At 52.4% G+C, this 27,347-nt stretch overlaps 1 protein-coding gene across 1 annotated transcript; it reads right to left on the bottom strand.

The window, feature by feature from the left end:
• Positions 1 to 4,592: 4,592 nt before the first annotated feature.
• LOC140902892 (T-lymphocyte surface antigen Ly-9-like) lies at positions 4,593 to 18,051 on the bottom strand. Its single transcript, XM_073323483.1, is given in 11 exon segments — positions 4,593 to 4,729; positions 5,581 to 5,847; positions 6,489 to 6,653; positions 6,656 to 6,811; positions 10,171 to 10,353; positions 11,049 to 11,141; positions 11,489 to 11,555; positions 13,660 to 13,715; positions 14,229 to 14,507; positions 15,492 to 15,818; positions 17,770 to 18,051. Coding segments are annotated over 11 exon segments (1,791 nt in total). The 5' UTR covers positions 17,831 to 18,051.
• Positions 18,052 to 27,347: the final 9,296 nt, after the last annotated feature.

Below are 27,347 nucleotides of genomic sequence, written 5' to 3'. Positions count from 1 at the left end.
GCCACACAGAGGGACCCAATACTTCCCCTCCTCCCACTCAGTGACATCCACCCTTCGGAAGCTGCAATCAGGATGGTAAATACCTTACAGGGTAATCAGATTCAGAACAGAGAATCCCTCTAGGCAAAACCTTAAGTTACAAAAAGACACAAAAACAGGAATATATATTCCATTCAGCACAGCTTATTTTATCAGCCATTTAAACAAAACAGAATCGAATGCATAGCTAGCTAGATTGCTTATTAACTTCTAAGACTCCATTCCTTTCTGTTCCCGACAAAAGTATCACACAGACAGAGAGAACCTTTGTTTCTCCCCCCTCCAGCTTTGAAAGTATCTTGTCTCCTCATTGGTCATTTGGTCAGGTGCCAGTGAGGTTATCCTAGCTTCTTAACCCTTTACAGGTGAAAGGGTTTTTCCTCTGGCCAGGAGGGATTTTAAAGGTGTTTACCCTTCCCTTTATATTTATGACATATATGAAGACACATCCCTTTATTTACAGGTGTGTTTCAATAAAATAGAGCATGCAGATACCAGCTTTAAAACCACAGGTCCTTAGTAACAGACAGTTTATATTCCCCTTATTTTGTAAACCAGTGGATCAGAGAGAAGAAGTTTGTTTCTTCCCCCACTTTTTAACAGAGGTGAAAATTATAGTACGTCTTGTAAAGGAATAAACACTGTAAAAGACAAGCCTGTATGAAGACACATCTCTTCATTTAGCACTTTTGCCTACGTTTCAATAAAAAAAAGCATGCAGAAGCACTCCAGGCCTAAACACAAACCCTGACTAGGAAAAAGTTTTTAAAAGCTTTCCCCTATGCTGTTAGTGAGAACAATTTGAAGCAGCCTTTTTAAGTTGGTTGATTAGAAAAGAAGAAGACCACTTTGAAAAACAAGTCTATGTGAAGAAACAATTTTTCATTCTGCCCTTTTGCATAGGTGTTTCAATAAAAAGAAAAGGAGGACTTGTGGCACTTCAGAGACTAACCAATTTATTTGAGCATAAGCTTTCGTGAGCTACAGCTCACTTCATTGGATGCATACCGTGGAAACTGCAGAAGACATTATATACACAGAGACCATGAAACAATACCTCCTCCCACCCCACTCTCCTGCTGGTAATAGCTTATCTAAAGTGATCACTCTCCTTACAATGTGTATGATAATCAAGTTGGGCCATTTCCAGCACAAATCCAGGTTTTCTCACCCTTCGCTCCCCCCCCACAAACTCACTCTCCTGCTGGTAATAGCCCATCCAAAGTGACCACTCTCTTTACAATAAAAGAAAAGAAGGACTTGTGGCACCTTAGAGACTAACCAATTTATTTGAGCATGAGCTTTCGTGAGCTACAGCTCACTTCATCCAATGAAGTGAGCTGTAGCTCACGAAAGCTCATGCTCAAATAAATTGGTTAGTCTCTAAGGTGCCACAAGTCCTCCTTTTCTTTTTGCGAATACAGACTAACACGGCTGTTACTCTGAAACCTCTCTTTACAATGTGTATGATAATCAAGGTGGGCCATTTCCAGCACAAATCCAGGTTTTCTCAGCCCCCCCCCCTTTTTTTTTCCAAAAAACCACACACACAAACTCACTCTCCTGCTGGTAATAGCTTATCCGAAGTGACCACTCTCCCTACAATGTGCATGATAATCAAGGTGGACCATTTCCAGCACAAATCCAGGTTTTCCCTCCCCCTCACCCCCATACACACACAAACGCACTCTCCTGCTGGTAATAGCTCATCCAAAGTGACCACTCTCCGTACAATGTGCATGATCATCAAGGTGGGCCATTTCCAGCACAAATCCAGGTTTTCTCACGCCCCCCCAAACTCACTCTCCCGCTGGTAATAGCTCATCCAAACTGACTGCTCTCCTTACAATGTGTATGATAATCAAGGTGGGCCATTTCCAGCATAAATCCAAGTTTAACCAGAACATCTGGGGGGGGGGTAGGAAAAAACAAGGGGAAATAGGCTATCTTGCATAATGAGTTAGCCACTCCCAGTCTCTATTTAAGCCTAAAATAATAGTATCCAATTTGCAAATGAATTCCAATTCAGCAGTTGCCCACATATCTATTCAGGGGACACCATCACAGGGCCTAATAACATCAGCCACACTATCAGAGGCTCGTTCACCTGCACATCCACCAATGTGATATATGCCATCATGTGCCAGCAATGCCCCTCTGCCATGTACATTGGTCAAACTGGACAGTCTCTACGTAAAAGAATAAATGGACACAAATCAGACGTCAAGAATTATAACATTCGAAAACCAGTCGGAGAACACTTCAATCTCTCTGGTCAAGCAATCACAGACATGAAGGTCGCTATCTTACAACAAAAAAACTTCAAATCCAGACTCCAGCGAGAAACTGCTGAATTGGAATTCATTTGCAAATTGGATACTATTAATTTAGGCTTAAATAGAGACTGGGAGTGGCTAAGTCATTATGCAAGATAGCCTATTTCCTCTTGTTTTTTCCTACCCCCTCCACCCCCCTCAGACGTTCTGGTTAAACTTGGATTTATGCTGGAAATGGCCCACCTTGATTATCATGCACATTGTAGGGAGAGTGGTCACTTTGGATAAGCTATTACCAGCAGGAGACTGAGTTTGTGTGTGTGTGTTTGGGGGCGGGGGGAAGGGGTGAGAAAACCTGGATTTGTGCTGGAAATGGCCCACCTTGATTTTCATACACATTGTAAAGAGAGTGGTCACTTTGGATGGGCTATTACCAGCAGGAGAGTGAGTTTGTGTGTGTGTGTGTGGGGGGGGGGGCAGAAGGTGAGAAAACCTGGATTTGTGCTAGAAATGGCTCAACTTGATTATCATACACATTGTAAGGAGAGTGATCACTTTAGATAAGCTATTACCAGCAGGACAGTGGGGCGGGACGGGGTATTGTTTCATGGTCTCTGTGTATAAAAAGATCTTCTGTACTTTCCACAGTATGCATCCGATGAAGTGAGCTGTAGCTCACGAAAACTTATGCTCAAATAAATTGGTTAATCTCTAAGGTGCCACAAGTCCTCCTTTTCTTTTTGCGAATATAGACTGACACGGCTGTTACTCTGAAACCTGTCAATAAAAAGTGAGCACGCAGAAACAACCCAGGGCAAAAAACACAGAAAACCTGTTTATAAAAGTAATGTATAGTGATAAAAAAGTTCCCCCCTGCGTTTTGGACTAACATGGGTCATTTTTTAGTAAGGACAATTTGAAGCAGCGTGATTTTGTAGCAAAGCCACCGTCAGCACAAACAGCCTCTGTAAGCCAGTGGATCAGAGATGAGAAGGCTGCTTCTTCGCTTGCTTTTTAACGAATACAAGTGAAAGTTATATTAAGTTTTGTAAAGGAATAAATGCTTTAGAAGACAAGCCTGCCTGAAGACAGAGCCCTTCAACATTTTTACGTGTGTTTCAATTAAAAAAAACGAAAAATGAGCGTGCAGAAAACACCCCAGAGTGAAAACCGCAGAACCTTAGTAACAGCTAGTTTATATTCCCCTTATTTCGTAATCCAGTGGAGCAGAGAGAAGTTTATTTTCCTCTCCACTTTTTGACAAATCCATGCAAAAGTTATATTAAGCTTTCTTTTTCTTTTTTGCTTATTAATTTACCCAGAGTAAGTAATTACTACCTGGGGGAGCAACCAGCTGTGTATATCTCTCTATCAGTTAAGTCTGCAGCTTTGGGTGCGTGGATCAGACCTGGGTCTGGGTTTGCAGCAGGCTGGCATGTCTGGCTCGACAAGGCAGGGTTCTGGAGTCCCAAGCTGGCGGGGAAAATGGGCTCAGAGGTCGTCTCAGCACATCAGGTGACAGTCCCAAGGGGGTCTCTGTGACCCAACCCGTCACAATGGAGGCTTGGTGTGAATGAGAATCTGGCCCTGCATCCCGGGGGGGCTGCAGGTTCTCTGCTACATAAAGGAATGCGCAAAGGAATGGAAGGTACCTCCCCATGGCTGGAAGCTCAGAGCTGGGATAGGGACACAAATGCGGGTCAGGTGTGAGCAGGAGCAATGTTGGGAAGATGGTGACTGAGCCTGGGCCCCGAGGAAACCCCGCAGTGAGTATGATGCCACTAGCGGGATTACCCCAGAGATACCAAGATCATGACCCTGTGGAGTGCAGAGGCCTGGGAAGGGCCTGGAAAAGTCTGGGAAGCCTGGAAGAGCCTGGGAAGAACCAGGCGCTGGAGCAGCCGTGAGGACTGAGCAGTGTGCTCTGGGTTGGGGGATTGGTGTGGGCTGGGCACGTAGGGACTGTTTACACTCTGGGACAATAAACCAGCCCCTGGAAGGGGTACGTTTAGACACTGGGATCTTTTCAAAAAGAAGGAAACTGAGGCAGGTGCACCTGTTGTGCTGTCGGCGGCTGCCAGAGGGCGCCTCTGAGCCGGGCTGATTCTCCACCACATCTCCCGCCACACAGAGGAACCCAATACTTCCCCTCCTCCCACTCAGTGACATCCACCCTTATGAAGCTGCAAGCGAGCGTCCCCCCGGAGCATCCCTTGGGCTGGCGGGCTGGGGAACACCCAGGCGGGATGAGCTGCCACAGTGGGAGCCCCTGTGCTCTCAGTCCCGTCTCTGGTCCCTGCTGGGGAGGACGTGCACCACGATGATCCTGGCGCTCAGGGCTCCCAGCACCAGCAGCAGGATGAGCCCCTTGACGTGGCAGTAGGACAGCGAGGAGGCCGGGGCTGATGTGGGAGCTAAACAAACAAAGGTGATGGCGTCAGTTCATGCAGGGGGCAACCGGCAATGCCCCAAGAGCAAAGCAGGGGAAGGGGTCGGGGTGCCTGGGAACCTGCCCCCCACTCCTTATGGGGCAGGAGGAGACGCTGTGTGAACAGGGCTGAGTCTGGGCCTGGCCCCGCTGACCTCGGCTCCGGTGTCCCGTCTGGGGAATCAGAGTCAGAGGCCGCGTCCTGCCCCCAGTGCCCAGAGCGGGGCCCAGGGGGCTCTGATGCGGCTCAGACTCCTCCGGAGCAGAGTGAGGTAACGGGACCCAAAACAGCCCCTTGGGCTCCCACTCTGAGACCCTCGCTCCCCCACTCTGAGACCCTCGCTCCGCCGGCTCCACCCTACGCTCCCCCTCCCCCGTGAGCCGCTTATCACACCTGTGCAGGGCTGGGCTGGGACCCCTCCCCTGGGCAGCCTGCGCTGATGTTTCTGCCCCTCCCCCTGCTACCTCCCAGGTAGGAGCCTTTTCAGAGCCGGGGGGGGGGGGGGGTTGATGCGGCCCCTTATGTGAGTCAGTGTTTGAGATCAGGAGTGTTTAATGACAAAACTTCTAGGGGTTCCCCCCCCAGTATCTCAGCCTGTGCACGACTCTCCTTGGGCCCAGGCTGCTCCCCACTGACCCTGCGACAGACGAATCGAGTGCAAACCGCTCCCTGACTGGCAGGTTGACAGGTTAAATCTGCGGCGAGGTGGCTTCTGGGGCTGCAGGGGGCCAGGTTGCATTTGGTATCAAAGGCCTGGGACCGGTGCAAAGGCAGCGACCCGATGCCAGCTCCCCCCACGTGAGCGCTGGGCAGCGGCATCCTGCAAGGGGAGTTACCTGCACAAAGGTCCTTTGCAGAGGCCGTTGTGGAGCTGTGACTGACGGGGTTCTGTGCTGTGCAGGTGACGGCCAGGTGAGCATCACGGGGTCCCTGGGAGATGGTCAGAATGGGTCCAATGGACACCACAGCGCCCCCTGCTGGGCGAGTCCAGCCGTAGGTCACCTGCTCCTTTCCATCCCTGACGGTGCAGCTCAGGTTGTAGTTACAGGTTTCGGGCACACAGGTCACTGAGTCACAGAGGATAGTTGGCTCCGGTACTTGCTCTGCACGGGGGAGAGAAACATGGAATGGGCTGAAATTCCCACAGCATCTTGCTAGCCGCTGCCTGGATGTGCTGGGGGAAACCGAGCGCAAGGAGCTGTCTGGTTCCTCGCAGCACGGTTGGAGCAGGGGCAGGGGATTGGGCAGACCCTGCCCCAGCTGGAGGTGGGGGGAAGAAGGGAGGGATTGATTGGGGGTGCTGGAGAAGCGTTGGCCAGGAGGCCCAGCCTGGAGCTAGTTGAAATTCCTCAAGGAAAGGGGTTTCCATCAGAAAATGGGGTTTTGGTGGAATTGGGGAGATGGGGGTGGGGCCTGCAGAAAGCGGCCGGGCAGGTGAGCCCTGGCTTGGGTGCAGGAAATCCGCGTGCCAAGAGGAGTTTGGGTTTCTGAGGAGCCAGGGCCGTGTGGGGTGGGAGCAGTGGGGCGGCAGCCAGGGCAGGGGAAGAAAGTTGCAGAGGAGAAGCGGGCAGAGAGGCGGAGCTGGGGGTCGGGAGTGGAGGGGACAGGAATGAGGAGGAAGAGAAGCAGCCGCACTAAGAGGTCTGCACAGACGCTGGGACCCTGCAGCCCTTGATCTCCCGGAGGAGCTTCCTGAGCAGGGCGGGTTCCAGCTTCCACCGGGGTTCATCGGCCCCACACTCACTGAACACGCGCAGCAGGAAGTGTCTGTCGATGATGCGTGGAGCTGTGATGATTTGAGCTTTGTAGGTGCCCGTGTCCTCCATCCTCAGGCTGGTGATTTGAAGCGAGTAGTTCTCGGCAGGGACACTCAGGCGTCCCTCGTAGGATGGGTCCGACACAAGGACATTGGGGGGTTTCCTGCTGCTACAGTTACTACAATCCTCGTTGTGTTTACTGTCCATGCAGCAATTTTAACTTGCTCTGCTGGGATCCCCAGAGGGAAAGTGACGGAGCCCCCCAGAATCCCGCTCAGCTCCATCGCACCTGCCTCTGCTCTGCCGTACGCTGCCCCACGAGAGAGAACAGGAGCCTTTAGGACCAGGTCGACCACACGCCCCATCAAAGGACAGGTGCCTTCCCCAGCCCTTGTGACACATTCCCCCGGGAACCAGGAGCGCTGCTGTTCCCGGGCCAGAGAACAGCCGGGGGAGGGGACGGTACCCTTTCCTTTGGAGCTGGACCCAAACCCTCCCAGATTTCAGATCCTGGTGTCCAGAGCCCCATGGCCGCGCGCCTTCAGCCCTGGGGCTGGGATATTACAGAGCCAGGGGCCAGCTGTGAGATGTGGGTCCGGATCTGGCTTTTGAACACGTCCGAACTCAGAGGGTTGAGATCCGGTAGCAGTAGGAGGCTCTTTCCCTCTGCTGTGATCCAACCACTAGAGGGGGATGGAGAGCTGCCCTGTGCCAGAGCGGGTTACAGGCTTTCACAGGCATTTTTCCTGCCCAGGTTGAGTGGAGGCTGATGATCCTGTTGCAGCCCATTGGTGGCTGAGTCTGCCTCTCCCCTTACCCACTCGTCTCTCTCCGGGGGGTTCTTACACTGGTGCCCAGCACCCTGGTATCTGAGCACCTCCCAAGAGTAAGGGAGACAGCTTTGCTTCCCTTCTCCCTTCCCAGCAGGCTCGGGTGGTTTCATGATCCCCACTGGACCGAGCTGAGCGGGGAGTGACTGTGCTGAGTTGGGGGCTAGTGAAGGAAGTTTGGCTGAAGAGGTGACTTTGCACATTGCTCTGAATGTGGGGAGGTTTTAGATCCTTAGGGGGAGGGACCTGCCTAAGGTATGGTGCAGGCATTTTAGGCTCAGAGAGGAGGGGTCTACAGTGCTCCCCAATGAGCCTTGGGGGGCAGGAGCTTGAGGCAGACCCAGCAAAGCCGCCTTTGGCTGGGGAGGGGGCATGAGTCTCCCAGGCCCATGGCAGGGGCTATTTGTGGGGCCCCCATTTCCCTCCTAACTTTGCAGAGGATTTGAGGTGGTCCTCCCAATGCTCCATAAATTCCCCAGATTGCCCATCCCGTCTTTGTGCACCTCCTGTGGTCAGTGGGAGATGAGGAGCCCCCAGTAAAACAGGAATCCCTCTGTGGGTGGGGGGTTGAGGAGAGAAGGCAGGGGACTCAGAAGAAATACAGCCAAGCCCTCTGAGCCAAGGCTACATTCAGAACAGAGGAAGGTGTGCGGGGCATAAGTGAAAAGAAGGGGCCAAACCCCAGGGCAGGGCTCGCAGTGGTACAGAGAAGTTCCCACTCTACCTGTGGTACTTATGTGGCCCCATCACCGCAGTATCTGAGCGCCTCCCATCACAGCCCCTGGATGAGGTAGAGCAGGGCTGTTATCCCCATTGTACAGATGGGGCATTGAGGCACACACAGATTAACAGCCAGACTTTCACAGGTATTTAGGCACGGAGTGGGATTTTCAAAAGCGCCTAGAAAGTCCGGAGCTTTGTAAACCCCACAAGATGCCTGGCTGCATCCTTGGGTGCCTAAAAACCTTTGAGACACTGTCCCTAAGGCACTGACCTGAGGTCAGACGGAAAGTCTATAGGGGGTGGGGCGTTGTGTTGAAGACCCTGCTGGAAAGTGACTAGCCTTTCAAGAGAAGTGAACGCTGTGTCGCCAACTCTCATGAGTTTGTCATGAGTCTCATGCTAAATATCTTTTCCCTTAAAACCCCGGCACCTGGAGTCAAGCGATATGTGATGATTTCAGCCTTCATTCTTAAAGAACAATGAAGTTTCTAGCTCTTGTGGCTGTGGAGGGAGCTTCAAAATGTGACCCCTGTGCACCTTAAAGGCTCAAAAAGCAGAATGTAAAGAAAAAACCCACCAAGTCTATTATTTTTTATATACTCGGATTATTTTAAAGCCAATCTCATGATTTTTGAACATTTGGGGTTGGCAATACTCTGAAAGTGACTTGAAAGTGTCAGTTTCACTCCTGTTTAAAGCCATTTTCTAGTCTATTACTTCTAGTGGGGCAACACCCCTAGAGCAGGAGGCGGGTGCAATCTAAATTCACAGGGCCTTCCCCTAATAGGATGTTTCCAAAAGCTAAAGGGTCTATTCCAAGCTTGATGAACTGCAAAAAAGAGATAGAAAGTCCTCTAGGTTTTTCTACCATTGTTTCAAGAGTTGTATGCAAGAGTTAGTAACAAAGGAAGAATATACATTAACATTTTAAACCTAACCAGTGTCCCTTAAGTGACTTGACACAAGAGGCCAGAACATGTTAGTATTAGAGCTGAGTGGGCCTAATATTTATTAAATTTTCTTTCTTTATAGAGGAATTAGAAACTATTATCTGACAGGAGCACTGTACCTCAGTTATTATCTGCAAAAAACCAAGAGTTTTCAGGTGCCCAAGTAGCCTCTGGAATCACGGTTAAAGTGCCCCTTCTTCCCCACCGAAATCTGAAATGATGGCCCTGTCTCTGCCACCATTTCCTGCCCTGGAATTTAGACAGATCACTCACCGCCGCGCTGTAAAACCAACAGGAGCAAGAGAAGGGAAGGCCGTAGAGCCCCCTCCATCCTGACAGCAAGGGGCAGACTGAGCGGGCGGCCGTCAGTCCATGTAATGGGTGTCCTGACTGAACAGAGCCAGAGCGGGTTGGCCGGCAGGGTTTCCTGAGTGGTCGATCCCTGATGGTGCCGAGGAGCTGCAGAGAAATGACCCACCCCACAGCTCTGTAACTTCCCCCGCGAGATGCTCTTTCCTTTTGTGATAAGTTGCGCAATGAACTCAAAGCAGCTGAGTTCCCTAAAGCCTGCAGGGTGCGTCACTCTGAGTGCCGGACTACACCCAGCCGGGCTCCTGGCGAGGGGTCATGTCGCCTTTGGTCAATGCAAGCCCAGGGCGCCGGGTTGGGGAAGGCTCCTCTCATGGGCCTTGCTCAGGGCTGAAAGGGGCAGCGGGTGGGTCTGAAAGGGACATGGCTCCTGCGTTATTGGATAGTTCTGTCTATTGCATCCGAGAGCCTGCCATGCTAGGAATTGTCAGAGCTGGGGGAAGGGATAGGTGAGCTGATACAGTCCCTTAAGTGAGTCAGTGTTTGAGATCAGGAGTGATTAAGAACTAAACCTCTCGGGGTTCCCCCCAACATCCCCCCTAATATCTCAGCCTGCGCATGGCTCTCCTTGGACCCTGCCAGAGGCTGCTCTGGTGATACAGACAAATCAAGTGCAACCTGCTCCCTGATTGGCAGGGTTACAGGCTAAAATCTGCAGCAAGGTGGCTTCTGGGGTGGAGTGGGAGGTGGCAGATTCGGTTTGGGGTCAAAGGCCTGGGATAGGCACAAAGACCATGACACAAGGCTAGCTGTCTCTGCGTCAGCACTGGGCAGCACCTTGCTGTCAAGGGAGTTACCTGCACAAAAGTCGTTTGGTGAGACCGTTGTGGAGCTGTGACTGACGGGGTTCTGTGCTGTGCAGGTGACGGCCAGGTGAGCATCACGGGGTCTCTGGGAGATGGTCAGAATGGGTCCAATGGACACCACAGCACCCCCTGCTGGGCGAGTCCAGCTGTAGGTCACATTCTCCACCCCCATCCCTGGCGGTGCAGCTCAGGTTGTAGTTACAGGTTTCATTCACGCAGGTCACTGAGTCACAGATGATAGCTGGCTCCGGTCCTTGCTCTGCGGGGGGTGCAGAGAAACGTGGAACAGGATGAAATCACAGCAGCATCTTATTAGCTGCTGCCTGGAACTGCTGGGGAAAGAAGAGGGCGGGGAGCTCTCTGCATCTTTGCAGCATGGTTGGAGCAGGGGCGGTGGGGAAGTGTGATGCTGTCACAACTAGGAAGTGGGGGGCAGACGGAAGGAAGGGATCATTTAGGGGATTGGGGGTTGCAGGGAGGCCCAGCCTGTAGGCTTGTTGGGGGTCTGAGCTGATCAAAAGTTTCCAGTGAATTTTTTTTCTGTTGGAAAATGTGGGTTTGTTGCAATTGATATTTTCCAGGGGGAATCGTCCATTTCAGTGGAATTTTTTAATTTTCCAAAGCTACATTTGGAAACAAACCATTTCATTTTGAACGGACATTTCCGCTCAAAGCACCATTTTATTGGCACGGTAGGTTGAAACATCTAAGTAACCAATCAAAGCTTTGAAACAAAACTTTTGCTTTGATTGAAAACGTTGAAAATTTTCCTTTCTGAATCGAACATTTTCAAACTGTTTTGTTCCATGAACATTTTTGCTCCTTCCACTTTTCCTCTTGATGCAGAAGGAAAACCGCTGTAGAAATACCGGCATGTCCTGCGGGATGGGAATTCTGTCTGACCAGCTCTGTTGGGGTGAAGATCACTCTGGAGTTGTGTGGTGAGGAGATCAGGCTGGGGCCTGGAGAAGATGAATGAACAATGAAATGCTGGGGTGGGTGAAGGAAAACTACATGCCAAGAGAAGACTGGGTTTCTGATGGACCAGGTCTGTGTGTGTTCAGGGAAGGGGCTGGAGCAATGGGATAGCAACCGGGATGGGGGAAGGTATCTGCAGAGGACAAGTGGGAAAGGGCTGTAGAGGAGGAGCAGAAAGGCAGGGCTGGGATGTGGGGGAGCGGCAGGGACAGGAACGAGGAGGAGGAGAAGCAACCGCACTAAGAAGTCTGCACAGACGCTGGGACCCTGCAGCCCTTGATCTCCCAGAGGAGCTTCCTGAGCACCGGGGTTTCGTTGGCCCCACACTTACTGTACACTTTATCCGTGTTTATGTCAGCTGTGTATTGTCCCGTGTCCTCCATGCGCAGGTGGGTGATCTGTGGGAAGTAGCTCTCGTCAAGGATTCTCATGCATCCGCGGTAATTTTTTTTGTCTATCAGAACAACATTGGGTGGTTGCCCTGCTGCCACGGTTAGTAAACTGTTTGTGTTTACCATCCAGCCAGCGTTCTCGAAGTGCTCTGCCGCTGGGATCCCCAGAGGGAAAGTGACCGACCCTCCCAGAATCCCGCTCAGCTCCATCACGCCTGCCTCTGCTCTGCCGTACCCTGCCCCATGAGAGAGAAGAACAGGAGCCTTTAGGACCAGATCGACCGCACGCCCCATCACGGCGACACCAGGCCAGGTCCAGCTCTTGTGACATGTTCTCTCAAACACCAGGGGGTGCTGCTGTTCCCGGGCTGGGGGAGGGGACAGTTCCTTTTCCTATGGAGCTGGGCCCAAACCCTCCCACATCATGGTGTCCAGCGCCTCGTGGCCGGGCCTTCAGCCCTGGGGCTGTGACTGGGCTATTGCCGAGGGAGGGGCCACTTGTCAGATTTGGATCTGGGTCTGGCTTTTGAATGCATCAGCTATTGGGGGGTAGAGATCTGGGAGCAGCAGGAGGCTCTGACCCTTTGATGTGGAGCAGCCACTAGATGGGGACAAAGGCCCTCCCTGTCTGGAGTGGGTTGCAGCTGTTACAGGGGTTTTTCTGCAGAGCCTCACGGGAGGCTGCTGATCTCTTTACAGCCCATTGAATGGCTGATGCTGTCTATCAGATGTCCACACACACCCATCTCTTTCTCCGGGTCCTGGGGCACGGGGGTCATGCTGCCAACCATCACAAAAAGTAACGATTGAAATGTACAGCTAGGCCGGGTAAGAAACCTGCTGCTTCAGAGCATATTAGAAGTTGATTGACGGCTATTTACAGCTGTCAACATTGCATGTCAAAATGGACAATGACAAAGCTGGGTATGCAGTCGCCTTGCAGCCCCGTCGGTCCCGGGACATGAGAGAGACAAGGTGGGGGAGGGCACATCTTTTATAGGAGCAGAGAGACCAGCCCTGGAGCTACCCCAGAGCTTTTTGAAAGCTTGCCTCCGGCCCAATAACAACGCCCCCTCCTTCTCTCTCACGATAAAGCTTTAATGTTTTGCATCTCAAGGTCTGCCATAAAGAATTATTTCTGACCTTCCCCCCCCCCGATGTCCTGCAACTGTGAATATAGAAATTGATAAACATTGAAAAATGCTTAAAACCCATAATCCAAACACCGCAGGAAGCTCGAGGGGTCACTCGGCTGCTCTGAGCCCAGCCAGCTCTGCCCGCCACACCTGTAGCAGGGCCAGGCTGGAAGGGAGACGCTAAGAAAGGGGAGACCCTGCCCTGCAGGGGGCTGGCTGGGAAGGAGCAGGGACCCAACAGCCCTCACGGGGAGAGGGGAGCTGGGCTAGGGATTGAAACTGGAAGACCTGACTGGGCCTCCTTGGGGGGAGGGAAGGCCCTGACAGGAGACTGCTTGGAAGTACCTGGGATGATTCCTAACGTAAGGCCCTGCAGGGGCAGGAGAGTGACTGCGAGCTGAGTCCAGGGGGTGGGCAGATGGGTAACGTGAAAGGAGCAGAGAACTAAGCTGAGCTGGGACAAAGGCTCCTATATCTTGTGTCTGGTTCGACTCCGATACCCTGGAAGGGGACTGAGCTTCCGCACTGACCGAGCCAGAGTGGTGAGCCAGGCGAACCGTCATAGCAAGTGGGGAAAGCTAGAATGGAGAAACTAAGGCAGAACACCTGCAGCACCATGCCCAGCCAGGAGGTGGTGGCAACCCATTCTCAGCCAGGTTTAGGGGGGCTCTGGAGGCTGAGTTTCTCTAGTCCCGACCTCCCCATCTGAGCCCCAGCATGGCAGGGCAAGGGAGCAGGGATGGGTCCAAACCCAGGCCCATCGACAGCTGGGCTGCTGCGGCTCCGGTGTGCAGTAGGGGAGTGAAAAGACCCCGTTGCAGATGCAGACGTCGCCACAAGCCGCAAGGAAAGCTCCTTGCACTGGCCCTTCGGCTCGCTCAATCCAGCCTCTCTTTGTCCTGGGTGAGGACGTGCACCATGCCGATGGCTGTGAGCAGGGCTCCCAGCACCACCAGCAGCAGAATCCCCTTCACCTGGCAATAGGTCGCTGGGCTGCTTGACCCTGCTGGGAAGCCAGTGCTGGTGAAGCCTGAAGGAAGAAACGGGACAGGGTTAGTTCATGTGGGGAGTGATTGGTGACGCCCTGCGGTTGCTGCACCCATAGAGTGCAACAGGGGAAGGGGTCGGGGAGCCTGAGAACTCACGCCCCATGCTGCAGAGGTCTCTGCCAACCTGACTCAGGGGCAAATTCCTTCCTGACCCCAGCTTCCTGCCACTGGATCTCATTGTGCTCTCTTCGGCTAGATTAAGGTCCTCTCTGCTATCAGAAATCACTGAAACTTGTAGGCTAAAATCCAGTCACCTGCCAATTTTCTCTTAAACGGAATAGATTGAGCTTCTAAAGTCTCTCCTTATAAAGTGCATTTCCCAGACCTCAAATTCTGGTTGTAGCTCTTCCCTGAACCCTTTCCAGGTGGACAGTTTTTGATCTGCTGTTGCTGGGGCAGATTTTATCCCCAAGTGGATTAGCTACAGCTACCATCAGACATGACACATACAGCAAGAATGGCTGTTAACAGGACTTGTTGCTGTGGAAAGTCACCTTCACAAAATTCCTGGAGAGAAATTGATTTTGAGCTGTTGCTGATGGGGTTCCTGGCCGTGCAGGTCACAGGTGAGACCCCACTTCCGAGTCTGTGCGAGATGAGAATGGATGCCCCACTGGAGACAACAGAGCTCTCTGCTGTCTGGGTCCAGGTGTAGGTCACGTCCTCTCCTCTCCCCGGGAGGGAGCAGTTCAGGGTGACGATACACGTCCCATTCACAGTGCGCACGGAGTCCTGCCCGGGGACGATGTTGATGTCGGACTCTGTCAGTCGTTCTGTTTGGGAGGAAAACAAACCTCATCAGCGAGGACAGCTGGCTCTGGCCCCTGCTGTGCAGGTGAATTTGGAAATCACGGAATTCCAAAAGGGGGGGAGATGAGAGAGAACAAACAACCCCTGAGAGGTGTTGTCACGTCGCTCAGTGCACATCTGGAAGGTGCCCAGATGCCACAGTGATGGGGGCAGTGGAAGAACCTACCCAGAGCGGAGTGGCTGGACGAGATCTAGAGAGGGGGGCTGCAGATCAGGTCTGAGTTTGCTGTGCGGGATAGTCGCAGAAAGGCCAAGAGCGCTGCTTCCTTCTCACTTCAAGCAGCTTTGGATCAGGCCCTGCGTGGTTCTATCTAAGGTGCTTAAATGGCCCTCATCTCGGTGCCGTCTCTCAGTCTTTATCCTTGCAGCACCCCCGTGAGGCAGGGCTTTTATCCCCATTGTACAGATGGGAAACCGAGGCACACAGTGGCTAAGTGACTTGCCCAAGGTCACGCAAGAAGCCTGTGGCAAATCAAGGACGTGAACCCATCCCCCTGGGTCTCCAGCGAGAACCCAAGCCCCTGGGCCACGCTTCCTCCCTTTCTGGCCTGAGCTCCACCTGGAAAGGGTTCAGAAAAGAGCGACAAGAAAGATTGGAGGCCTGGACAACCTGCCTTATAGCAAGGGACTGAAGAGGCTCATGGGTCTCGCTCATCAAGAGAAGGCTACTGTGCAGAGTCTCCCCAGCAGCTGCGTGAAAGCGTGCAGGGGGCAGGGTGGGGCGACCACGGCAGCGAGACGAGTATAGAGCCTGCCGTGCCAGAGGGCAAAGCTCACTTCATCCAGTCGCTGCCATGGAGTCTGCCACCACAGGCCGTCCGTCCTCCCTCTGCCCCCGGCCGCATCCCCCAGCAACGCCCCTCATGGCAACAAACTGAACAACCAACATCCAGACCCATCCATCTGCTGTAGGGAGAAAGGGACTGACCCCTCCGCCCGGGACTTACTGTACACGTGCAGGGCGAATCTCTGGAAGATGGGCTCAGTGGTTCCTTCTGTGGCTATTTGTGCCGTGTATGTACTTGTGTCCTCCTGGCTTAGGTCCATGATTTGCAATGAGTAGCCCCCGTCCAGGACTCTCAGTCGCTCTCTGTAATGTTGATCTATCACTTGTGGTGCGGCTTCTTTTCCTGGTTTCACAATTGCTACAGTTGACTTTGCGTTCCAGACGATATTGTCAACCCGGCTTCCACTTGGAATCACCGGAGAGAAAGTGACCGACTCTCCCCAAATCCCGTTCAGCCTCACGGGCCCCGACTCTTCTCCGGAGGCTCCTGCAGCCGGGAAGACAGAAGAAAAGAAAACTGTAAGATCCAGCCGGAACAAACCCTGCCCCCGCCACCTATCAGAGACGGACCAAGCTCTCCCCCCGGCACCTGGTCAAATATCTCCACTGAAAACCTGCCGCAGGGTATTTATCGCCTGTATTACCGTAGGGCTGGGGAGCTCCTGTCATAGACCAGGCCCATGGTGCGAGGCGCTGTAGAAACACAGGACGGCGACAGTCCCTGCCCCATAGAGCTGCCCCTTTGTGGGCCTCTGGGATATTATACTGCCCGTCAGTTTATTTTTGAGGTGTCAATTCTTCCCTGGGACATCCGTGCAACTTTACTGAGTGCAGGGGGGGAAAGCCGGCTGCACAAGCCCTGTGCCCAGAGTCTAGCAAAAATAGAGCTGGGTGAAAATGGGGAGGGAGCTGAGGTGGGGGGAGGAGGTTTTTGGATGCAGATTAAAAAGCCCCAACCCTGGGAATAGGCCAGTCCTGCTGCCCGATCCCAGCCCATCGCAGACAGATCGAGCCAGTCCCGCTGCCCCATCCTAGTGGCTTATGTCTATGGAGAACTTTTGGGGACCCAAGGAGGCAGTGGACTGGGAATCAGACCTGTTTTTGGCCTCATGCTGCAGTTTTGGGGCTGTTCTCTGGCTCCCCTGCCTGTCCTGCTGATCTCTCTCTGGCTGGCCGTGTCAGAGACTCCAACCCTGCCTGTCTTCGTCAGCCTGTCAGCGGAGCCCTCGCTGCCCGAAGCGCCTTCCTGCCCCCTGTTTTCTCTCTCTTCCTCTTCTGCTTTTTCCTCTTTTCTGCCCTTCTTTCCATTCCCACTTCCAGTCGTCTCCTCGCCCGCCAGCAGCCCTGTCTCCGCCTTGCTCAACCAGATATTACTGCAGATCCATGTGCACCTGAGGGACAGCGCTGGTCCCCATCACAATAATATCCGAACCCCTCCCTGTCTCTCATGGAGTTCTCCTCCTAACACGGGGTTGTCACCCCCACCTTCAGAGTGGGGACCTGAGGCGCAGAGAGACTAAGTGACTTACCCAAGGTCACACATGGAGTCCGCAACGGAGCAGGGACTTGACACCCAGCCCACGGAGCCGCCCTGCTACTCAGCCTTTGCTTCCAGCCCTGACCAAAAGTGGGAAGTGCAAATGCTCACATGGATCTGCATGAGTGCTCTGTGGCTCTGTTAATGCACCCACTTTGTGACTTGCGAAATACCCCTGGTTTTCCCCGCTCCACACAACTCAGCCAGTCCATCTCAGTCTGGACCCGCAGTACCCAATGCTATTCCAGTCCGGAGCCCCGCCACGCAGCTCTGTCTAAGCACGTCATCCCTGCTCTCCGTGCCCCATGCTGCTGGCCTCCTGAATCCCCTCCCCAGAGCTGGTGATGTGCCTGGAGCCTCATCCACATCTCCCGTAGCTGCGAGTCTCACTCAGATTGAGACCCGGTGCCAACGGCGCTTTGTGATGGGAGCAGCCGTCCGAGGACGTGTCTACCTTGCAATCAGGGGGCCGGTGTAGGCATCACTGAGCTACCTTCCATTGAGCCAGCTGGCTAAGAACAACAGTGAGGCTGGGGTGGCACAGACTAGCTGTCTGAGTATAGCCAGCCTAGATCCCCGGCTACCTACTCAAGTGGTTAGTCCAAGTCCCCGCCATGCTGCTGCAGCTTCACTCTATTTACAGCTGGCTAGTTTTCCTCTAGCTCGCTGGGCTATGCCTACAGGGGCTGCAATCACACCTCCCGATTGCTGTGTAGACAGACCCTCGGTGAGCCCAGATGCCAGGTTTTTTTGTTAATATTTTTTCAAATAAAACTGGGCTATTCACCCCAACTGGGCTACAAACAACCAGCTTAATCGGATCTCTAAGACTTCTAGCTACGACCCTGTGGCTGACCTGCTGGCTTATTGCTCTTTCACCCTGCCCTTAGTTGTTACTTACCTACAGCTTGGAAAGCCAGCAGGAGGAAGAGAAGGGAAGGTGGCAGAGGTCCAAGCATCATGGCAGTGCGGGACAGGACAGGACAGGTTGCTGAGCCAGGAGTAATCAGTCTATAGAGCGGATACCCAGACCAACTAGGCAAAGAGCTCAGAGTTGATGGACAGGAGGATCTTGTGACTCCCCTGCTGAAAGAAATAATATAACCCCCAGGTGGTGTGCAAATTCCCCTCGCTCTTTTCTGCTCCTAAGAACTCTGCAGAGCAGGTGAGATTCTGCGTGTGTGTGATTGAAACCGAGCATGGTTTACGGAGAGGGAAGGTTTTGTTGCTCAACAGAGGAAGTGGTGTAGATAACAGGATATTCGTAGTTTTGAAAGCTTGTTTTTTAATGGTCTTCATAAGGCCTGGTTGAAAAACCAGGAAACAAATCAGACTGATCTCTACGGAATTTTTTGCCCTGGCTTGTTGCAATTCAACATTTCTGTGGCATTTTTAAAAATTCTGATCACTGCTGTAGCTGGTCAAGATGGGTGTGTGGTGGCGGCAGGAGATCATTCTGGCTGTCCCTAAAGTGCAGGACATGGGGGAATTTTAAATAGAGCTGGTTGGAAAGTAGATGGTGCGGGCTTGCAAGGAAAACACCGATTAGAAGAAAATGCTTTGTGGGGATTTTCAGCAGAAAGTTCCGAAGTTTGGTTCTGAAACTTCCCACGGTGGAAAATGGGAAGTTGTTTTGTTTGTTTGTCTTCAGCTGCCAAAACTGTTTCAGCTGCAACCTTGTTTTTGAGGATTTCAGCTTTCGGATGGAAAAATCAAACAACTGGAGCGTGAAGCAACCGCTTCCTGTGAACGTTTGCATTTGGCCTAACCCCCCATTTTCTATGTTAAAAGAACCCAAACCTAATCCGAGCCCATTCTGATGGGGAAAATTCAACCAGCTCCAGCTGTAACAGGTCAGGTCATTCACGACCCAGGAAAGGCACAGCACTGGTGCAATGGCAGCTTTGCGGACAGGGAGCCCGGTTTAGTGCTGGGGCAAACAAGTGTCATGAACTTTGCAGGGAAAATCCTGACTGAGTGCAGGGGACAGGACAGGAGTCTCCTATTGTAGAAGGGAGGCAGCATTGCCTAGTGGTTAGAGCACTGGACCAGGCGACTTGGGTTTGATTCCTGGCTTGGCATCTAGGTGATCATGAATAAGTCACTTCCCCTCCCCCTGCCTCAGTTTCCCCATCTATAAAATGGGGGAAATGATACTGACCCTCTTTGTAAAGCATTTGGAGATCTATTTAGAAGGGCAGGTATCATTGTTCCTGGCAAAAAATGAAAAACATTTTTTTCTGGGGGCACGAGTGAGTGTTGAGAGTTGCATTAAGGGGACAGCGTTAGGAGAGTAGAGTAAAGGGAACCTGTTCCCATTTGTGACCCTCCCCCCTCCATACACACTGGTTGCACTCACCCCCGGGTCAATGGTTCACTGGTGTCTCTGAACTCTGGTTTGTGCTGGTAGAAATGACTTTTCTAAATGGCTGTTCACAGCCCCTCCCTGATCCATGAGGCAGCCTGGCTTAGGGGTAAAACACTTCCGTGCAGAGCTGGATGCTCCAATTTCCCAGTCAGCCACCTGTAGCATTTTCATTTGTGGCCTGATTTCCTCTCTCACGACTGGGGTGCAAAGGGGCCACCACAGGCATACTGAAAAGCCATACAATCCCAAGGTGCTTTTCTAAATTTGGTGAGTGAAATGCCAACATGGAAATGCGGCCTCCTCTGGGGTGGAGTGGGCCAGCTGTTTAGCGGCTACTCTGCACCAGTAAACAGTGTTTATGGGCGAGGCAGCCTCCATTGCATCTAATTAAACTGGAGGGGAATGCAGGGCACCAGTGTAATTCACCAACACTTGGATTTAGCACCAGGCCTAACAGCTCGACTGTAGCAAAGTGCCCTGGGATCCTTAGACAGGACCGACAGCACTAAATAGCAAAACCGCGTGCTCTGCCCATTGTAATGTGCTCCGGGGTGTAATCCAGACTGTGGAACGCCTGTGCCCCCTTTAACTCTCCTGCCCAGGCTGTCTCTTACACTGTTCTGCCAGTGAACAGCAAACCCCTCCAGGCTCTGTTCACTCAGCCATCAGCGTGCAGAGGCACACCCAGCAAAGTTACCTGGAGGCTCTCCTAAGCCACTCCTGAACAGCATACAGGGAGACCCCAGCAAATTCCCCCAGCCTTGCACCCCAGAAATGTGTGTCTTACACTGCTTAAGACCTTCTTGATCAATACAAGCTCATTAATGAGTTCGCCACTCCGTCAAAGGGTAATGGACATGCCCCAGCTTCTGTAATCTGAGCAGATCCCCCAAACACTTTAGACAAACACACTGGTTTAGATTAAACATCGAAATAAGTTTATTAACTAAAGAGAGAGAGATTTGAAGTGATTATATGTGGTAGGCGTAAAGGTCAGAGTTGGTTACATAAGAAATACAAAGTAAACAGGCATCCTAAATCCTGAACTTTATCAGGCTAAGCAAGATTGGAATCAAACACTTTTTCTCACCCTACCAAACACTGCAGGCAGGTTACAGTTCAGAGTTTGTACTAACTCAAAAGCTTTCTTGTTTGGTCCCTCCCCTCCCCCAAAATGTCAAAATGGGATTTCTCTCTGGAAAGAAAATACTTTCCAAAATTACAAAATAAAAATAAATCATCTCTCGAGGTACAGAAATGATTTAAATTAATATAATTTCATTCATTTAATGAATTCCGTGGCCCATTCACAAAAATGTGATGGGAGAAAAATTGAATGGTCAAGTTTTCAAATTTGCTGAAATTTCTGCAAACTTTTTTTTATCAGCTCTAGTTGTAACTTAATAAACTTCTGGAATTATTGTTAATTATTATTATTTATTATCATTATTATAATGCAGCAGTTCCTCGGGGCCCCACTCAGGGCTCTGGCTGCAGATCAGACGTGGGGGAGAGAGACCAGGGAGCAGTAGGAGGCTCTTATGCTTCTTTGTGGTGTCACCACTAGATGGGGACAAAGACCCACACTGAGCGAGAGACGCTCACAAGCTTTTAAAGGTGTTTTTCTGCATAGACTCAAGGGCGACTGACGATCTTATCACAACCCCTTGAATGGCTGATTGTGTCTGACAGTCTCCAAGCACACCTTTCTCTTTCTCTCTCTCTCTCTGCCTCAGGGTCCTGGGGAACGGTGGGTCTTGCTGCCAACACTCTAGCCAGGGAATGGCTGCAGCCACAGAAATGTTCTTGTTAATGTCTCCCCGCAGCAAATGATCTGCTAGGCGCTTTAGCAGCCGGGTCCCTGATGTGATGGGAACCTCAAAGGGCTGAGAAATTCAACTAGCATCTCAGGATCCTGCCCCAACCTCTCCGTAGCCCTTAGGTAGGCAGGAGAGGGGAGCTTGGGCCCTTCCTAGGCCTGGTAATTGCTGGCAGTAGCCGGAACAGCATTTCTGTGTTTTTTCAGCATCCCCACCTGTGATAACGTCTGGGGCCAGGGCGTGCACGGGCAGAAGCGGAAATAAACAGAGGCTGAGATCCTGGGCCTGATTCTCCATCGCTCTGCACCTTGCAGGGCCGTTTCCCCTCAGTGCAAAGCAAGTGTGAAATGCCGCCATTGCGAACCGGGGACATTTCACACCCAGGGCAATGGAGGATCGGCCCTTTCTGGGGCTCCGTTCCCCAGCGGGCTTGGAACATCTCAGCTGTCGCTCGTATCGACTCAGAGAATCAGGCATTGCCATTTCAGCCCCATTACTCTCACTGGTGAGTCGCATAAGCCATTCAGCTTCCAGCCCCTCCACTCTCCCCTCCTGAGCTGGGCTCTCTCTCTCTCTGTCCCCCTCCAGGGGCCTGTGCAGTTTGGTGGCCCTGCTGCGGCTCTGTGTGCAGGTCACACTCACAGCGTCGCTGGCCCCCGGCAGTCCCTGGGCAGGGGGTGGGGAGCAGGCATCGGGAAGCACGAATCCGTGTGGACCCTCCTGAGCAGCCACCAGGAGAGCAGTGATAACCCTGCCCCTGCCCGCTGCCCCTAGGGACAAGGGCTCAGGGCATCCCCTGCTGCACCGCAGCCACCTTGCAGGAGTCCCCCTCTGTCCTCCCCTCAACGCTGTGCCCCTGACTCCTCCTTTTCCCTCCCCCAAGTCCTCCTGTCTCCCTGCCCCAGAGCCCCCCATCGCTCTGTGCTTCTCCTTTTGTTATCCCAATCCCCCCTCCATCTCTTCTCCTCCCAATGTCATCTCGGCCCCCTGCTACCGGGGGATGCGCACCCCAAACCCAGGACTCTTCAGGGTCTGCCTACCTCTTTCCCAGCCACCCTGGACTCTTCAGGGTCTGGGCAGATTCCCACTGGTCTATCCCGCAGCTGCTGGAGAGGATGTTGGGGACCCACCAGTGGTTTCCTGCCCTCAAATTCAGACAGATCACTCACTGCCGGGCTTTAAAACCAGCAGGAGCAAGAGAAGGGAAGGCCGTAGAGCCCCCTCCATCCTGACAGTGAGGGGCAGGCAGAGCGGGCGGCCACCAGTCCATATAACGGTTGTCTTGACGGAACAGACCCAGAGGCAGAGCCGGTTGGCCGTCAGGGTCTGGCTGAGTGGCCGACCTGTGATGGTGCCGAGGGCCTGCAGAGAAATGACCCACCCCACAGCTCTGCAACTTCCCCTCGAGACGCTCTTTCCTTTTGTGGTAACCCGTGCAGTGAGCTCAAAGCAGCCCAGGGCGCTGGGTTGGGGAGGGCTCCTCTTCCTGGCCTTGCTCAGGGCTGAGGGGCGGCGGGTGGGTCTGAAACGGACATGGCTCCTTCTGCCTTTGATGGTTCTGTCTATTTCATCGTAGAGCCTGTCACGTGAGGAGCTGTGTTAGGTACAAGAAATACAAAATGGAAGGGCAGCAGGGAGCCCCCTAACAATATCTGAGCTCACAGTCGTCTACTGCCATACCAGCGTGGGTCGTCGGGTTGGCAGCCATCCTCCATTATGTAACCATTATGTAACCTCCCTTCCCTCCCTATGGGGAAATAATGCAAATGGAAGCAGACGCCCCTGAACTGGAGCAGGGCTGGGGAATAGGGCTGCAGAGATACAGCCTGGGAATAGGCAAAGGCAGCAGGGCCTAACCCCCTTGCCAGTGATGAGTAGTTTGCCCCAGTGAGCGGGGGCTAGATGACGGGCAGTAGCCAATGCGGCAAGGTGGGTGAGAGGGTTGAGGGTCCCCTGGGAGGGGAGACCCAGAGTGTGGGAGTACTGCGGGGCACAACCCCGAGGTAAAGGGCACCGGGGTCCAGGAGGGACACTGGGCCAGCGGCAGGCAAGACACCCGCCGGCAGAGGGTGCCCCGAAGGCTGGAAAGAGCTAATGCCCAAGACGACCAGCAGGAGGCTGACCGAGCCTGGGCCCATGTGGGCAGCCCCTGGCTTCCCCTTGCAGGTCTCCCCGCTCGCTGACTGGTCCCAGCCCCGGGTCAGAAAGGGTCAGAAACCAGGAGCCTCCACACAAATGATGTGACAAGCTGATTTGCATATTTGCTGACTATGCATCACCTCCTTTGCATAACTCCCCCCACTGCCAAAGATCCCTCCTGTGCCCCTCCTCCCTCTGTGGTCCTCCCCCTCCTCCGTATCCCTACATCCTCCCATCCCTGTTCTCTTTCCTGTGTCCCCTCGCTCTCTGGCTGGCTCCTCTCCACACAGGCCCTCTCTTGCTCCTCCCCTTTCCAGTTAAGTTTCCCCAAGTCCCTGCCCCATGGTAAAAATGTGTCTCCCCAATTCTCCCCCCCCCCCCGACCCAGCCTGGTCAGTGAGAGTCGGTCAGCATGGAAATCTAAGCTCATCTGAACGTCCACCGGCAGGGAAAGCATTTGGAGTAGCATTTAGGGGACAGCAGAGTAAAGTAAAGGGAACCAGTTTCCAATTGGCCCCTGCACCCTCCTCCCTCCCCCCCCCGCACTGGTTACACCCATCACTGGGTCAGTGGTTCGCTTGTGTCTCTGGGCTCTGGTTTGCGCTAGTGGAAATGGCTTTTCTAAATGGCTGTTCACAGCCCCTCCCTGATCCATGAGGCGGGCTGGCTAGTATCACCCCAGCTGGGTGCACACACCCTATAGCATTGGGGTAAAACACTTCCATGGATTGCTGGATGCTCCATTTTCCCCATCTGCCCCACTGTAGTGTTTTCATTGGTAGTCTGATTTCCTCTCTCGTGACTGGTGTGCAGAGGGGCCACTGCAGACATATGATACCAACATGCTTTTCTAAGTTTGTTGGCATTTTTCTCCCCATGGAAATGGAGCCTCCTCTGGGGTGGAATGGGCCAGTTGTTTAATGGCCACTCTGCACGAGTAAACAGTGTTTAGGGTGGAGGAAATATCCACTGAAGTTAAACTGGAGGGGAATTCAGGGCATCAATGTAATTCACCCAGGACATCACCAGGCTGACACCTTGACTGCAGCAAAGTGCCCTGGGATCCTAAGACAGGACCAACAGCACTAAATAGCAGAGAAACAGAAATCCTTGGTGAGAACACGACAGATTTACCGATTGCTAAAAATGCAGTAGAGAAACCATGGAGTTTTGCTAGCATCAGTGTAAACCACCAAGCCCGGTGACAGCTGCTGCCTGAGGCCTTTCTTCACAGGCTGTACGCAGAGCTAGGGAGCAACGTTCACTTCCTCGGGTGAGTCGTACCCGCAGGGGGGGCTCTGTTCTCTGTCTTGTCCCCCACCCCCACCACCGACACAGAGTGCCCCTACAGCCAGTCAGTATCTAGAGAGCCAATGTCGGCTGGTGCCAAAGACCGCCCTAGCATTTGCTCTTCACCTGAGAAGCTTGTCTACATGGTGAGTTATTCTGGAATAGCTGTTCCTGATTAACTCCATGTACGGCTGCTCTTATTCCAGAATTAGAGTGTCTTATTCCTGATTAGCTTCATCCATTTAGGAAGTGCATTAAACTAGTGTGCTTTAAATTCACACCCTATCTTATTCCAGATGAACTTTCACGTGCAGACAATCCTAAAAAGGATCGTAATCCTCAACGCTCAGCAAACGCAGAGGCACAGAACTCCGTAACGTCATCATGGCCTGATCCCCTGGCAATGCAGAGGAAATAGAAGGTGCTGAATGACTCCTTAAAAGGACTGATCAGCCGTGAGAGAGCCTCTGGGTGAAAGCGACTCTGCTGGTAAAGCGAGGGTTTGTAAGTGCACACCTTCCCTCCTTGCGAAAGTTAGAAGCCAAAGTTCCTCTGCCGAGTCCAGTGAGAACTTCCCCATGACTTCTCCATGGGCCTGTGGCCTCTTAGCTAGTTGTAACAGGACTGAGCCCTCTGCAATTGCAGTCACTTCCATTACTTTGCGGCCTGGTGGTCCACAAATACCAGGAGCCAGGTGGTGGGTGAAGGGTTAACGGATTGCAGAGCTTGTCGGGGAAGTGTGGGATAAATGAGAACGTCAATAGCCTGGAATTTAAACCCAGGGAGAGGCGTGGTAGCCCTGGAGAAGGAAGTCTCAGTTTATCAATGGAAAAGGTAGCATGAACATCCCACAAACCTGACTTAGAGTGACCCACTGACTTCAGTGCATAAGGTTAGGCATTTGGTTAGGGGGCTTGCTGGACTGGGGCCAGAGGGCTCATCCCCTTTACAGGATGGAGCCCTTAGCCTCCCCCACATCTACTGACCCTGATCTACTGATGTGTAAGGGAGGCTAAGTGCATGTGTAACTTACATGGAGCCCTTTAAATAGCCCCATCCCTGATTTAACGCACGTCCTCTGTTGCCTTGTCCTGTAAGCAGAGGTGAAAGTAAGCCGGTACGGCGTACCGGTAAGAAAGTTCCTGCCGGTACACAGTCGACTGTTCCAGCAGGGCTGCTCATGGGCGGGGGCAAAAGGGGCAGTCCAGAGCCGCCCCCCAGCCTTGCCCGGGACCTGAGTACCGGTAAGTCCGTTAAGTTACTTTCACCCCTGCCTGTAAGTGGCAGTCCCGGACACAGGAGGAGGTGTTAAGTAAGTGCTAAATGGGGTTATGAATGTCAGCAAGGGAATGGGTCTAATTTATAGCCCCTTCAGACACAGGGCCCTACATCTTGCATGGTTTGGCCGGTAGGATGCAGAGAGACACTGACAAGCAGGCATATGCTGTGGTGGGGAAAATCCCACCCATCGTGGCTTTATACTTCCTTTCTCCAGTCTATTTTCCCCTGTGGTCCAGCACACAGTGAGCAGGTGTGATCACCACAAGAAGTGTGAAACTGCATGGGGAAAAAACTCTGACTTTTTTTTTTAAGTGAGAATATTAGCTGAATAAAAAATGGGGGAGGGGTTGAGGACACTTGAATCTGCTAAAACTGGCATTGGGGGTTGATCAGGGAATAGGATGCCTGGAATAGTAACTAAAGGTCTGTTCCTGCCCTACTGAAGTGAATGGGAACTTGGCCATTGACATCAGGTGTCCGGGACCCAGCCCTGCAAAAACGGCTGTGTGGGTTTAATTGTATGCATGTGAGCAGTCCCACTGCAGTGCACTGAGCTCCGTGCAGAGGCCGGTGCAGAGTGAAATCAGTGAGCTATGACACTCCGCACCAGCTAAAACCATCCTCCCTGCCATACGTAAAATTCAGCGTGTGCATAAGTCTTTTCAGGATTGGGGCCTCTGTGGGAGTCTGAAATGATGGTGAAAGGCCCCGCTCTGCCCTACACACTCTTGCTCCACAACATTCTCCATCAGGGGCAATGGAATGAATTCTCACTTGGTCGGGATTTGGTAGGTGGTAGCATGGGCCAGCCGAATGGGACTTGGGACTCCTGGGTTTTGTTCCTGGCTCTGCCATGGACCCGCTGAGTGTGTTTGGTCAAGTCACTGCCCTTCTCTGTGCCTCAGTTTCCCCATCTGTAAAATAGGAAAATGCTACTTACCTTGGGTCCTGAGCCTTTGGAAACTGGGTCTATAACAGCCTGAATTTGTCAGCCTTCAAACCACGCTGGAAGACCCATCTTGCCCATAAGAGGATGAGGGATCGCTATCAGTGGTGGAGATTCTGGGCAGGTAAATTAATTTTGTGTTATTACTGATGCTGTCACTGGGTTATTTCATTTGATCTTCGGTCTGTTTATAAATGATATGTGTATTTTAAGATAGTTATGGGAGCCCAGAGTATCACACTCTTCTATTACAGGGAAGTAAAAACTGAAATAAATACATAAAAGGAGCTTTCTTGGTAAAGTATTTTGGGGTTTGCAACCGAAAAACCCTGTTACAATGAGAAGTGCTTACTTCCCCAACCCTTCGCAAGTCACATCTCCCCTCCTACTGGAACTAGTTCTTCCCCATTGCTGCTCCCGAAGTTTTTTTTAGTCACTTCTCTTGCAAACTCTGCCTGGATTGGAAGCGTCAAGCAGCAAAGCACTTGCAATTAGCACGGCTCGGTTTGGTTGCTAGCATTTGTGCTGGGGGCTTTTAAAGGAAGCCGGGAGGATATGGCGCGTAGGCTTTTATGAGCAGAGCGGTCACTGTTCTGTTGTGAAATGACAGGACTCACTGCAGAGAAACCACACGG

The sequence above is a fragment of the Lepidochelys kempii genome, chromosome 24, assembly GCF_965140265.1.
Source record: "Lepidochelys kempii isolate rLepKem1 chromosome 24, rLepKem1.hap2, whole genome shotgun sequence".
Classification (NCBI taxonomy): domain Eukaryota; kingdom Metazoa; phylum Chordata; order Testudines; family Cheloniidae; genus Lepidochelys; species Lepidochelys kempii.
Note: the sequence above shows the minus strand (reverse complement) of the source record. Positions and strands in the feature narration are given on the sequence as shown.